A 14,589-nucleotide genomic window follows, 5' to 3' on the forward strand; every position below is an offset into this window, starting at 1 on the left:
TCATGTCATCCCAGATGTTTATGACTTTCTTTTGCTTTTTTTATTTTTAGAAGAATATCTCAGCTCTTTATGTCCATACAATGCAAGAGAATGTGATCAGACCTTTGTAGCGCCAAAAATCACATAAAGGAAACATAGAAGTAATCCATATGACCCAACCATGTCATTTCTTTACTCTAAATCTCCACTTTAACTTTAACATCAAAAAGTCACATGTGGTGCCTGTTTAGTTTTACTTTCACATCTAAATTTAAAGTGGCGATTTAGAGTAAAAAATATAAGGGACTCACCCACACCTAATATATTGCTTCTGAAGATATGGATTTAACCACTTGTGTCATTTGGATTACTTTTATATCCTTTATGTGATGTTTTGGAGATACAAAGGTCTGATCACATTCTCTTGCATTGTATGGACATACAGAGCTGAGATATTCTTCTAAAAATCTTAATTTGTGTTCTGCTGAAGAAAGAAAGTCATACACATCTGGGATAACATGAGTGAGTAATTTATGAGAGAATTTTCATTTTTGGGTGAACTATCTATCCCTTTAAGCGACACAAAATATACTCATTTAAAAAGCTTCTATAAACAGAATAGGTGTATGGCTTTACCACCATTTTACCAGTTAAAAGTGATTTTTTTTTTAATGTAAAACATGAGGCATCATCATTTTATATAATTTATTAAATTGTTTGCTGAGTATTGTAAAGCTTACACTACCTTAACAAAGTTTAGCAATATTTTTATATTTTATCAATAGCAATCTACAATATTCTCCTCACTCTGTTGGGCTGCAGTAATAATGTCCTCCATTAGTGATCGGGGTGAATTGATCACATGATCACTACTCAAGGACAATGTCCTCTGCATCTCGTTGAGATCTAGTAACTGGAGTATCCTGGTTAGGCTTATGTCTTTGATGGCATCCATTCTCTCACCAGATGCGTTGAGTCCATTTGCTACACATGGAGACCCTTCTGCATGTAGTTTGTTGAGGTGTATACTTTGAACTTCATCTCCCCATCTGCTACCACATACAGCCAATACAAGAACACCTTGATCAAAGTCTGCAGTCTCAAATAGAAGTGTTCTGAGTTTAAGCAAGAGTGAACAGGCTCTCTCACACACTGGTCTGTCACAGTCAAACAAACTGTTAAACAGTAAGTCAAACAGCCCATATTCTTTCAGTTTGCTCAACGCTTGCGTCAAGTGTGTCTTCTCAGAGGAACCATAGATCTGGACTGTGTATGGACAGCAAGACAGTGTCTTTTCCATTAGCACCTCTGCTAGCTCCAACGTGTGTATTTTGACTTCCCAGTCAAAGTCGTTGCCTCCCAGTGACAGGACAGCACTCAAGGATTGGTCCAAGGCTGTAACAGGGTGTGGCCCTTTGAGCCATGATGTGAAGACTTTGACCACAGCTCTACGTGGGAAGCCCTCTGTGTCCTCAGAGAGAATGGTCATCATTTGGGTCAAAGCCTTGCTCTAAAGTCATAAAGAACATGAGATTAACTAAAATGGCGATGCTAACAAGCATCCGATAATTCAGATGATCAATGGGCTAAAATTCCATCACTGAAATAGAAATAAGGGTAGAATGGATGTTCACACTAGTGACCTAAACCCACATGAAATTTCACATAAAATTTTACAAAACCAAAAGTCTAAATTAAAATTTGTTTAAGCCAGAACTGTTTTTTTTTTTATGTATATATTTTAGCATACAATGTGTATTCAAAGTAGGGCTGTCAATATATAATGTATTTAATTAATTGCATGATGTGCAGACTAAGTTTGATTTAATAAATTATTTAATATATCATTATTTAAATAGTTGAATTGCTCCGATGGAAGAAGGAATTTATGTATGGTTCATGGGACATGATTGTGTTAAATTTTTTACATTATATTTTCATATATATAACCACACTAAATGTGTTAAAGCACAGTATTTTTCTATAAATACTATGGCGCCATAAAATTATATTGTTTGGAGAGGCCTGTCCAGCCTTAAACAACAACATTGGCTCAACCAATGGTGTGAGTTGGGGGCGGGACAATCTGTTTGTTAAATTAACAGCAGACGGGGGCTTATTCGTAATGCTGTTTTGAAAACATGGTTTATTTTTATATATATAAAAATATATATAAATGGTTAATTTGCACTTGTGGTGCCAAAATAACACACTTCAGTTCTAATTCAAAGTTATACACATTGCACAGAATATTTTAATATATATATGCAATAACACCGCCTCATGAGTTCAGCATCATAATGTACAGAGAAGAGACATTTTTCAGTTGCCCTTTTAATTTCAACACCAAACCAAAATAGATTACCAAACAAATGATTGCAGTTTCAGTTGCAAAAGTACAGTGTGGAACTTCAGTCCAAAAAATCTAATTGTGCGCAGTGTGAACTAAGCCAATGATTTGCTGTCTCACCTGCAGGTTGGTATTGTTAACAAGTTCCCCCTGCTGGAAAGAGGAGGTAACTGCCTCTCCTACAGCAGTGACAGCACTAGCTCTGACATAGCCTTCTACGTCTGCCAATAAGGAGAGAAGAACAGAGACCATGCCACTGGTGTGCAGAGCTTCAGTGTAACCACTGTTACCTGAGAGAAGGAAAAATAGCTTTGATGAACAATATTATTATGAAATGAATAAATGAAATGTTAACTGTAAAGAATAGGAGGAATAAAAATGCTTGCTATACCATAAAGGGCTGTGGTCAAATGGGTGATGAACTCTAGTGTGGAATCTCTCACTTCCCACCGCAGATCACACATGCGTTTCTCCAATACAGGGAAGAGGTCTGCAGAACACACACACTTATTTCATGACCGTATATTAGAGGTGTGAGTCTTCACTGGCCTCACGATTCGATTACGTTTCAAAGGTTAACGATTCGATTCTAAAACGATTCTCCTCCAATTTCTTCCAAATTCATTTTTTAATCTATTTTTTCCCTTTCAGCTTTTTATTTAAGAGCAGTTTTGAAAAAATCAGAAAGTGTCACATTACATAAACTGGCCTTTTTCATTCATTATGAACTGTGGACATGACTTGGATTATCCACAAGATTAAATAAACGGTTCTATAGTTTAGAAGAGTATCACAATTTTTGGTTTCTTTATTTAGAACCTTGTAAAACAAGTCTCTTAAAAACACAATAATAAAAATATTTGTTCAACAAAACCCACTGAATACTATTACTTCAACTGATTATATATATTTTTATGTTTGTTTGTTTAAAGCATTGTAAATCATTTAATAGTATTTCATTTTCTTTTCAAATGAATCTATGCCATGCCTATTTTTTTTTTTTATTTGAACTATAACCACAGCTGGAAGATGGTCCAGGATGAGAGATATATCTGCTTCTATTAGTGTGTAGCTAATCAGCTGTTTAGTGAAGCAATTTAAACGGTATTTGCTATAGAAATGTATCAAGCATCTTGAATGCATTGTTCCATCGGTTTTCTCTGCGAGTAGATCACACGACCCCGTCTCAAATGCTGCAATGGATTTCAACCTCTTAACATCAGGTGTGTGAACTGACCTGGTCAGCGAGTGACCGGCAATAAGCGGGGGCGTGACCAGGATTTTTTGTCCAGGGTGGCAAGAATAGGGTAAGGGGTGAAATCCAGTAATTTCATCTGATGCGTGGAGGGTTCCGGAACGTTGTTATAGACAATGTGCAACACAGATGGGTTAAGACATTGCAGAGGTTGGTCTCTTGACACAAACATTTATGTAAATTGTAATCGTGATCGATTGTACAGAGATGATTTCAATAGTCTTCAAAATTGCGGGAATTTCGTTTTATAATTTTGTAACATTGAAGCGCTTCTCACCATGACTAATAAACTGCAGCAGATCTGGGAAAGGTGAACACACACCAATCCACCTCAGAGTGGCCAAAAATGCCTTCTTCAAGACCTTGGAATCACATAAATCACAGTACATAAGGGGTTTTAACAGCAAATGAGCTTTAATGGCAAATATCTAATATCAATTAATATTGATGTGACTTAACATATTATTAAAGGCTGTGTTCATACTCACTGTGGCATGCGAATCTGGGCTTTGTAGATACTCAAAGAGGACAGCTAATGCCTCCTGCCTTATATCCATATTTTCTATGCATAGAGAGATTCAAATATTAAAGCCATTCAATATGAATCATCACTGATGCCAGATTTCCCTGGACAAAACTAAAGTGATGACATAAGAAAGCAACAGCATATACAACACTACCTGATGTTGAATGTTAATTAACAAAGTTATATCAGACATCAACATAAAGTCCTCACCTTCATATACGCTGAGGGCACCTAATGTATCCAGGCCACACCTCTGAACCTTGAAGCAGCCAATCATGTGAGTAAAAGCATTAATATGCAGCGTAGAGGAGGGGCAATGTCCAAGGCAAATCTTCAGAAGTACCATCACAGAGGAGGTGACTGATCGAATGGAAATGTCTTTAAAGGTGTATTTCTTAGAAAGTAAGAGGAAACAATTTAAAATGACATACAAGCACATTTAGACCAAACATTTGGATAATTATCCATTTTTAAAGGTAAGGCTTTCAATGCTGATGCAAGGTGTCAAGGAACGGCAACTTCTGAACTTACTCAGGAGTTACATTTACAAAAACATGAGCAAATTTAAAGGAATTACTTTGAGGACTGAAATCTGTTAGATCAAACTACTTTGGTAGAGTGTTAAAGGAGTTACAGTAGAGTGAAGCAGAGATCTACTTACATTGTGTGCCAGCTCTTCTATGCCAGATAAACTCTGCATGAGCAGGGAAATACACGAGGCCTTCTGGGATAGCTGCTCCTCTAGGACTAAATGTAGCTCCTTTGCTGCAAGAGATATAAAGACTCTCTTAAATGCAACAGTATGGTTTCAAATAAAACATAAGGCACAATTCTAAGAATGTGTGATACCAGAATCTTGAGATTGTGTTGACACACATAGCAGGGGATGTAAGATTATATTGATTGCCTTCCGCATTAAAGCTTCAGGACTGAGGGAGGAAGGAGAAAGAGAAATAAAGAGAATTAAAAATGGCATGAAAAAATACAATAATACTTGTTCAAATAAGTGGCTCTATGCAAGTGTGAAAATGTGTCTACTGTAATTACCAGATCTCCATCTTTATGATTAATGCAGCACACTGGAAACATTCCTTTCCATTTCCAGAACCCAGTATGATTTCCAGTAGTTCCTCCACTTTACACTCAGATTGGCTGAGCAAAGATGTTCTGTTGCAGACAAAACAATTTACAATAAGTGTATAAATCGCAATGCTACGATTACTACGGATACCCTTGAATGTAACAATGTAACAATATAGAGCTGCCAAAGTAAACGTCAATTTAGAAGATCCCAGAACCGGGCTTTCATTTGTCAGTAAATGAAGAGAAACATTCTTAATGTCTAATTCATACTAGTTATAGACCGATATATCGGTATGGCTGGTTTATCGGTCACGATGATATTTCATACTAGTTATAGGCAGTGTAAATTCCAAAAACGTTGTCAATGAATAGATGCCATTTTTGAATTTAAGGTGTTTGGATTTTTTGTTATATAAGATTTTTGTGAGGTTTCAGAAAATATTCTGTAAAATAAGTGTGCATTTAATTCAGCAAATGTGTTTACATCTTATTTGCTATCATTAAATCAAATTTTTTATGTATTTATATGTTGGCAAAATCTGTATTTGATTTCTAAATTAAAATATCGGTCAGGCTGATTAATCAGCAGATTTGGTAAATGGTCTGCACTTATATAGCGCTTTTTTTAACCTTAGAGGTTACCAAAGCGCATTACACTGTGTCCCAATCACCCATTCACACACACACTCATACACCAATAGCAGCAGAGCTGCCATGCAAGGCGCTAACCTGCCACTGGGAGCATCTTGGGGTTCAGTGTCTTGCCCCAAGGACACTTCGGCATGTGGAGATCACCAACCCTGAGATTAGTGGCCGACCCGCTCTACCAACTGACCCACAGCCGCCCCCATATTTGATACTTGATAACTATCATGAAATATCATATTGACTAATTAACAGAACTGATCAATATATCAGTCTATAAATAGTATGAAACATCATATCTGTAAATTAATTCGCTTGACCGATTGGTCGGTAACTAGTATGAAATATCAGATCAGCCAATTATAGGCCTGACCAATAGATCAGTTTGTAACTAGTGAGAAATATACAATCCAATTAATCGGACTGACCAATATATCGATCTGTAACTAGTATGAAATATCATCTATGAGTGAAACACAGTGTCGATGTACTAATATTACTACTAAAAAGATCAAAGAGGGACATCAAGAGGAAAGAAACACATATAGAGGCAATTCGTTATTGTGAATTAATATCTCAATCTCAATTAATTATTGTAATCTATTGACAGCCCTTTGTTAAATTTTGTAAATCATACAAGTGTCCTTTTTAACTCACTTCACAGCAGCTTGGAGGACAGTCATAAGAGGCTGCGTCAATGATTCACATCCCCTGCTAATCAAGATCTCCAGAGGTCCTAACACATCTTTCCATAGCATGCTTCTCATAGGTTCTCCACACTGAGAAAGAACCAATGAGAGTAGCCGTAAGCCCTGGAGGACCAGAGGATGCTCCTCTGAGTTCAACGACTCAACCACGGCACCATTAATCTCAGAGGTGACAGAGACCAAACCGGGGCTCATAGAAGCATCACAGCTGTTGGTAATCTCTGAGGACGTGAGAAGATTTAGGATATGCACTAAAACCAGCTTTGCCAAAGAGGAGACAAATAAACTCCTGTCGTTCTGCAGATGGAGAATCACTTTGATGAGTACTGTGGATAAAAACGCATGTGATTAAACAAAAGGCTGAATTCCCAAAATTGTTGAACAGACTTTAAACTGAAGTAAAATATAACATATACACTCCAGGATCTAATTAATTTAAAGTATCCACTGCTATTGAATGTGTTTATGTGTATGTAAAGAACCTAAATGCAATGTATGTATGCATGAATGTATGCAGGCTCACTTGTCTTTTTTTTTTTTTCTAATTTGGCTCACTTGTCAATGGTTGATGAATTAATACAAATATTTCTTTATGCCAAGAAACTGTATTTTGTACTATTTCAAAACATTTGGCTTCCTTGCCAAATGTGTGATGGTAAGTTTTTCACTGAGGTAAAAACTAGTAAAACACGTGGAACTATCACTGATCTTTTCTTTGGTGGAAGGTTTGTCTTTTTAAATAGCTCACGCCAGATAAAAGTAAAACATTCTTACTTTGCGATTTAAACCATCTATAATGTTGTAATGTTGTAAAAATCAGTTGCTGGACCATAACTCTGTCTTATTTACTCGCTTTTAAGAACGTTAATACTGAACTATGTGTGTATGTTTTTGTGTGAAACCTTTTTCACAGATGAACTCCACGGCTTGCTGATGTTTCAGCATATTCAACAGTCCCTGTAGCCAACTACTGCGCACTGAGGCATCTTCCCATATATCACACAAACACCAGCCTTCCCGCTCAAACACACACACCAACAGATCTGCCTTCTGATCAATCCCAAAACAAAGAACACAGAAAAACAAGAATTCAGAATGTACCTGGAGACCATGTCGTAAATGCAATGCCTTTTTAAACAGCAAACAATGGGGAGGGGGGGTGCAAACAGGAATTTATGGTTAATCTTTATGTTATCATGGGTCACCAAAGTCATGATTAAATACAATATTGTTTCTCACCTCAAGCAAGTCAAAGCCTTTTTTGGTGGCCGCCAAAAGACCAGTGAGTTTGAGGGTGAAAGACAGGATAGAAGGATCTGTAGTTTTACATTTAAGTACACTGGATATGAAGTCCAAGAGGCATGGCTGCTGCTGAACAAGACACTCTCCGTTACCTGAAGTAACACATATCATATAGATTAGGTGTTTGAGCACTATTAGTATATATATGTGCAATAAAGCCACTAAAGTTTCTACATGAATAGCTTGGCAATCATTCAGGACATACCAACAAAATTTGTAGAAGGTTTTATTTTACAATATACATCTCTTAAATCAAAAGTTGATAATTTGTGTCAGTTTAAGTGAATGTGACTCACTTTGGCTGGGCAGCTCTTTAAACCAATCCAGCAGCTTCTCTAAAGAGGTGTCATCGGGTGGAGACTGCTTTGAGTCGGCCAGGACCACACAGACCGCTGGCAGCAAAGATATGTTGTCACTGTCCATAGTACCAAAGTCCCAGGATGATTGCTACATAGGATCCCCTGAGAAGTGCCAACAACATGCAAGAATCAAGATTATATATTTTACTGCCGTAAAAAATAGTTTAGGTTCAGTGTGCTCAACAACAAAAACATAGCAACATATGAATATTACTACATAAAACATGACAAATGTATCAGAATCTAGTCAGAGACAATGAAAAATAAGACTTTGGCCTAGTACACTAGTAGCAGTCCACAGAACAAAGAGACATTAAGTGTAAGAATTTAGTGTACTTTCACGGGATATTCTAATAAATAAAGTTACGTTTTGGAGCAGAAATATTTTTTATCCATGTGTATGTTATTGAGGTTGAAGTCTTACAAACTATGATGAGACAATCACAATAAGTTAAAAGTGCCCATAATTCAAACGTGTTAGTAAGCAACAAAACAATAGTAAAACATCTACAAATAATACTCCTAATTTTACTATGAAAGAATACATACGTTTTCTAATGTTTACATTTACAATAGCGCCGTAGCACACGTTGTCTGCACTTCCGCTGTGTACAGCGTGCTGAAAATTGCATTGGTGCCTGCGATCTTAGCCTTGACGTCTCTTCCTATGTGTGCGCAAATGCCGCGCACTTTAATGTTCTCCAACAGCGTAACCCAAGCATGGTTACATTGGACGCTAACTGCGCAGTGCGCGCTCAGGAGGTATCCACAACTTACGCATTTCCACTAGTTCTCTTTTTTTTTTTTTATTAACTAAGATTCAAACAAAGTCACTGTACAGTCAAAACTACAATAAAACATACATAAATTCCACTAGTTCTCTTACTAAAACGAGAACCGACTCCAACACGTCACATGCAAGATACGGTAAACATGGCAGATGAACCTTAAATTTGATGTAGATGAGGAGCATTCTTTCAGCGATCTGGAGGATTTTCTTGATGACATCGATGAGTATTGTAAATCGGCTTCAGTCACCGCTGCATCCATTGGCCAGACTCTGCACTTAAAGTTACAAGCTCATATTGCAAGGCATTGCACTTGAACATATTTTTCCTATGCAATAGTATTCTGTTAATAATATTCATTTTAGTGTATTTATCATGCATATTGAATAAAATCTGTCTCAGCAGACCATCCCTCGTCTAATGCATGCCTAAATATTGTCAAAAATAATTAATTCTGAGATTAGTTTTACTTGTATTTAATTAAAGTTTAAGGCCTTACTTTCACCATGGTAAATTGTTCTCCTTCAACTGTTTTTAGTTCCTGCTTTAAATTGTAAAAAAAAGCACCCAAAAGTATCCTGAAAATTAGTCTATGCAACTTGTGCATCATATTTCAAGTCTTCTGAAGGCATAGGACAGTGGTTCTCAACCTTATTTTGATGAACGCCCCCCTACTTCATTCCCTTAACCCAGCCGTTTGCAACCTCAATATATATATATATAAGTACAAAGATAACACCTAATTTGTGTGACTGAATTATTTTAACAGTGAGGCCAAGTTGGAACTCCTTTCATCTGGTTATTATTGATTCAAATGAGTGGAATTTCTGAAGGCAAACAACATCAGTTAAAGTTATTACCAGATACTTCAGATGCGTCTCTAGGCTTCAGAATCAGAACCGGGGTACAAATGCATACTAACCCGTATAAGAGAGTTTAGATAAACATTTTAATGCAAACAGGAACTTGACGATAGATTTGATTAACATGACTGACTTTTATATTCCATTTGTATTTTTTGGGGTGTGTCAAACCATTTGGCATTAGTAATGCAATGACGAGATGATCCGCACTCTCAGGGGGTGTAGATTCCAGGGGGGATGGGTGGTAGGTAAATGCCAAATGCTAAACCTTCAAATCTTCCCCACAAAACCTCTTTTTCTCTCTGTCTTTTTCATCCTAATCTAACAATCTCTGTTTTACTTTTTGTAATATATGAATTTATGTTTTCTATGCTTGCACAGGAATACTGCATTATGATTATGGCCAGACAACTGAGACTTGATGATGTCATCTCAGATTTAGACTTTTGTCAAGAGGTGAAAACACGGCGACAAAACACTAAGTTCAGTCCTTTAGATAAACATCCACTTGATTCCACCTGATGGACTTGATTATGACAGGTAAACTAATGAAAGGAGAAAAGTAGACTTGTTTATTTATTTAGTTAAAATAGAAGTACGGTTTCTGATCGTGTTTGTATCTTATCTTCTTTATTGTGACAGTAATAGAGTCTTCAAGACCATTAGATCATTTATAATTCAGTCGCAGAAACAGCACCACTTATATTCCAGCACACCTCCTGCCATGAAGGTAAACACATAGAAGCACTCATAAACACTGAGCCATCTTGACCATGTGAGATTTATTTCATCCTCTATTAGATACATAATATATTGATTGTTAAACTATACTTTGATGTTTTGGATTTGTACAGCACGGATGAAACTATTAAGCCAGTTGCATGTAGTACAATACAGTAATGTTGCTGAACGAGTTTGAGCAGGCCTGTGCTGTTAAGGAATCTGCACTTGTATGTCTTGCTGAAGCTGTAAGTCCAGACACTCTGAGGGAAATTGTGTGACACCAAAAGTATCTCTGTCATTGCAGCAGAACGCTGCTCCCGCCTTCAAGTAAATTAGTACAGCTCCAGGCTGGCCAGTGTGACTTTGGTATATCCGGCTCAAATATGTTTAGCTGTCTTTAGATTTAGAAATGTAATTTTTACCAACCCGATAAACCACATTTGTATGTTTTAATATCTAATTCAAATCAGATTTTTGGAACAGCTTTTCTGAACAGGATGTTTATGTTGTGTCTTCCACGATTCACATTAGTATTTACAACAGTGTTTCTATTTTATTTATTATAAATATAATATAAAAATAAATATTTTATAATAAATTATTAAATCAAAAGAATTCATTATAGTTGCGTATAATACAATATTACTAAGGATCCCAGATAAATATGTTAATGTTTAAATAACGAGCTGTCAATATAACAAAATCAACTTTAAAATATAAGCTTTTTAATAGAGCGTATGATGAATTATAACCTAATTAAATAGTGAAAAAATTGGTTTCTGTGTCAAGTTACATACATTCTTGTGGAGTTGATATTTAATTTAAACCCAAACGGCCTACAGTACTTTAACACACTACTGCTTTGATTTTGCCATAGCAGGTACAAAAACCAAGGCAAAACCCATCCAGGTATCCAGCTTTGGAGAGCATCTCAGACATCCGTCTTCTGCGACCAGCACTGAATGTGATCCAGCCGGTAACTGGCAGTGCTGAAAATTGTTAAACTCCCCCAGCAGCTAAAACTACTGTATTCAAAACTACTGTATTCTTAATTATATTTTAAATTCAAGCAACAATACATTATTCATCAGAGCATAGGAGTTGATTTGTATGGTGTAAAGGGATATAAGGGAAAGGAGGAGTCGAGAACCGGCTTGACAATATAAATAATATTTTACTGAAAAACACAAACAAAAGACACAAACACACACATGATGGACAGCTGTCCATAAACGATCTCTCTCCCTGTCGCACCAACATCCGCAGTCGGCCTTTATCCCTCTCGGAGGCTTAATTAGCCTGATAAGGGACCGGGTGTGTAAAATCACGACTCAGCCCCGCCCTCCGCCCTGTCACACATGGTAATTTATGATCTCTTTGAAAATATAATTTTGATACAAAATCTTTAAAGGATCAGAAAGGGACAATGCACAGCCAGCTTGATATTGCAAAATAAACCCTATCATCCTGAAGTGGTAATAGGGGCGAAGGGGTCATTATACAAACGTATTTGACCACAAATGAAGTATCAGAAATCTTCATAGCTTTCGATATTGATTATGAATAGTTTCTATTTTGCAGCATATTTACAATATTTTGCCATTCTTGTTCCATTTCAGAGTTACAGTGTGTGTATTTTAAGAGTGTACTAATGTAAAAAATTATAAATTGTTTATATTTTGGCAATTTGACTTTAGGTGAAGTGCAGTTGGAGAAGTTGCAGAAGTTGGAGATCAGGGGAACACCACCCAGTACCATCCGTCAAAAACACACAGATATCAAAGGAGGACAAAACATCTTTAAACGAAGAGGTGAGTAGTACTGTCTCATATTTTGATGTGCACATTTTTTTTTACTTTGCTTTAATTATGAATTGACATTTGCAGGATTGTTGTGGAATGATTTTTGTCCCACCTAAAAATAAATAAGCAAAACTGTTTACTTTAGGTCTAGCAGATGTTTCTTACACCAGCACTCTCCTACAGCAACCGTGCAATTTCAAGAAGCCGACCAATGAAAATGCAAGACAAAAAGGAATGACCGAAGTCAACAGGAAGAATGAAGCATGGCAAAAATACAAACATACTGTAAAAAGTAATAAGCCTGAGTTTTTGGTAAAATAAAGCAAGAGAAGCAAGAATTTTGTTTAACTTCAAATTCTTAAGGATGTTTTGTCTATTTTGATCATTTTGCATTCAAATGCTTCAGCTGAGATCATAGTGAAGTGACATAATTACATAACATTGTATTTTTAGTATTGTACATTGTATTTTATTTTTCATTGTAAATCTAGTACAATAGTCATTTTGGGGCACAAATGGAGTCAGGAATCATCACTGGCTGCACTATCTCTGTGATAATGTTCACTTGGGCAACGAACAACCTATTTCCACTTTTACGAACAATTGAGCTTGGATGCACCGGATGCTGAAAGACCTGAAGAACCTCAGGTTACATCACTGATGATGTTCTCTCTGCATACTATTTTACGTGCATCAGTAAAACTATCATGCCAGTAGATGAGTAGCTACACTGTATCCCAGCAATATCTTAACCATGTGATTTTAAGGGAGCCAGTCCAGTGAATGATGCTATCTCAGTCATGAAATTTCAGGCCAAGTTTATTCATTTAGACAGGCCATTATTTAAGAAGTTGACACTAATATATTAATTAATTATTTTGTCCAAAGTTATAACGTAAAATGATCTGATATGGCCTGGCTGACATGCAACTAAAATTCTCTCAGATTTTCTCGCTCCCATGCCATTTCAGATCAAAAGGACAAAGGTGGAGATTTATAGTAAAAAAGGACTTAAATATTGATCTGTTTCTCAAACACACCTATTATATCACTTCTAAAGGCATTCATTTAACCACTGGAGTCTTGTGGATTATTTATGTTCTGCCTTTATGTGCTTTTTGTGAGGACCAACAGAGCTGAGAAAAAAGAAAGTTATACAAATCTAGGATGGCATGGAGTTAATGATGGGAGAATTTTCATTATTGGGTGAACTATACCTTGAAATATTGATCTGTTCTGGTCTATTGATTGAAGTTCTGGTCATCATTCACTTGCACCTACAGAGCTGAGATGTTCTTCTAAAAATCTTAATTTGTGTTCTGCAGAAGTGATGGCATGATGGTGAGTAAATTATGAGAGAATTAACATTTTTGGGTGAACTATTCCTTTAATAATATGTGTAAAATATACATATAGGGTTTACACTAAGGTGATCAGATTTCTGAAATGAAAAATGGGGACTTTTAAGTTCAGTGTTCAATAGGTCATTAAAATCTCATGTTACTTGTTAAAATGGGGACAAATCAGTTTTTATGTTTTTTGATCATGATGAATGTGGTAATGTGCTGAACTATGCACTGTAACAAATTATTTTGGTTAAACTTAAAAAAGTTACCTGTTTGCCTTAAATTTTGAGTTCATTTAAAATAAAATTATCTAATAAAATTAAATAAATAAATAATTTTAATAAAAAGTTCTAATAAACTAACAAGTAGCGGAATTAACTTTTTTTATTATTTTTTTTTACATTTATGCATTTGGCAGACACTTTTATCCAAAGCAACTTAAGTAAAGAGCCCTTATTACAGGGACATAGTAATTGCATAGTAATATTCATTATGAATGATGTTTTGAACACAAAAATGGGGACATTTCCTGGGACAGCTCCAGTCGGGGACAGACCACCAAAAACCAGGGCTGTCCCCGGAAAACGGGGACATCTGGTCACCTTAGTTTACACATCAATCATACAGCGATTGCATAGGATTTCAATAGTGCTTTTAGCCAATAGAATAACTTTATTATCCAAACGGGGCTGTTAATTGGATTGGGCCAGGGCTGGGTTGGGCATTTTCCTGGTGGGCCAACACACTTTGGAGCCTATCAGGGGCGGACTGGCCATTGGGGGAACCCGGTTGGCCGGTGCGCAGACATTCTGACCTACCTCTCAGAATGTGCTACCCACACGCACTGCGCATGCACAATAC

The 14,589-nt window shown here is 36.4% G+C and overlaps 1 protein-coding gene across 1 annotated transcript; it reads right to left on the bottom strand.

Annotated features, from left to right (window-relative positions):
• Positions 1–103: 103 nt before the first annotated feature.
• brat1 (BRCA1-associated ATM activator 1) lies at positions 104–8,882 on the bottom strand. Its single transcript, XM_052138254.1, has 14 exons — positions 8,756–8,882; positions 8,144–8,308; positions 7,785–7,939; positions 7,448–7,595; positions 6,496–6,871; positions 5,158–5,277; positions 4,960–5,039; positions 4,772–4,875; positions 4,321–4,504; positions 4,073–4,146; positions 3,862–3,946; positions 2,721–2,819; positions 2,450–2,619; positions 104–1,489 (listed from the first exon to the last, which is right to left on the bottom strand). Exons 2-14 carry the CDS (start codon positions 8,268–8,270, stop codon positions 758–760), a joined length of 2,454 nt encoding a protein of 817 aa, XP_051994214.1. The 5' UTR covers positions 8,271–8,308; positions 8,756–8,882; the 3' UTR covers positions 104–757.
• Positions 8,883–14,589: the final 5,707 nt, after the last annotated feature.

The sequence above is a fragment of the Xyrauchen texanus genome, chromosome 11, assembly GCF_025860055.1.
Source record: "Xyrauchen texanus isolate HMW12.3.18 chromosome 11, RBS_HiC_50CHRs, whole genome shotgun sequence".
In the NCBI taxonomy this organism is placed as follows: Eukaryota; Metazoa; Chordata; class Actinopteri; order Cypriniformes; family Catostomidae; genus Xyrauchen; species Xyrauchen texanus.

What these genes read in the sequence shown, in the direction of transcription:
- brat1 (XM_052138254.1), bottom strand. Translation starts at nt 8,270, where the DNA reads ATGGACAGTGACAACATATCTTTGCTGCCAGCGGTCTGTGTGGTCCTG. An exon ending in AACACAATCTCAAGATTCTG is followed by an intron (nt 4,876 to 4,959) that starts GTATCACACATT and finishes TATCTCTTGCAG; the next exon opens with CAAAGGAGCTACATTTAGTC. An exon ending in TAGAAGAGCTGGCACACAAT is followed by an intron (nt 4,505 to 4,771) that starts GTAAGTAGATCT and finishes TTACTTTCTAAG; the next exon opens with AAATACACCTTTAAAGACAT.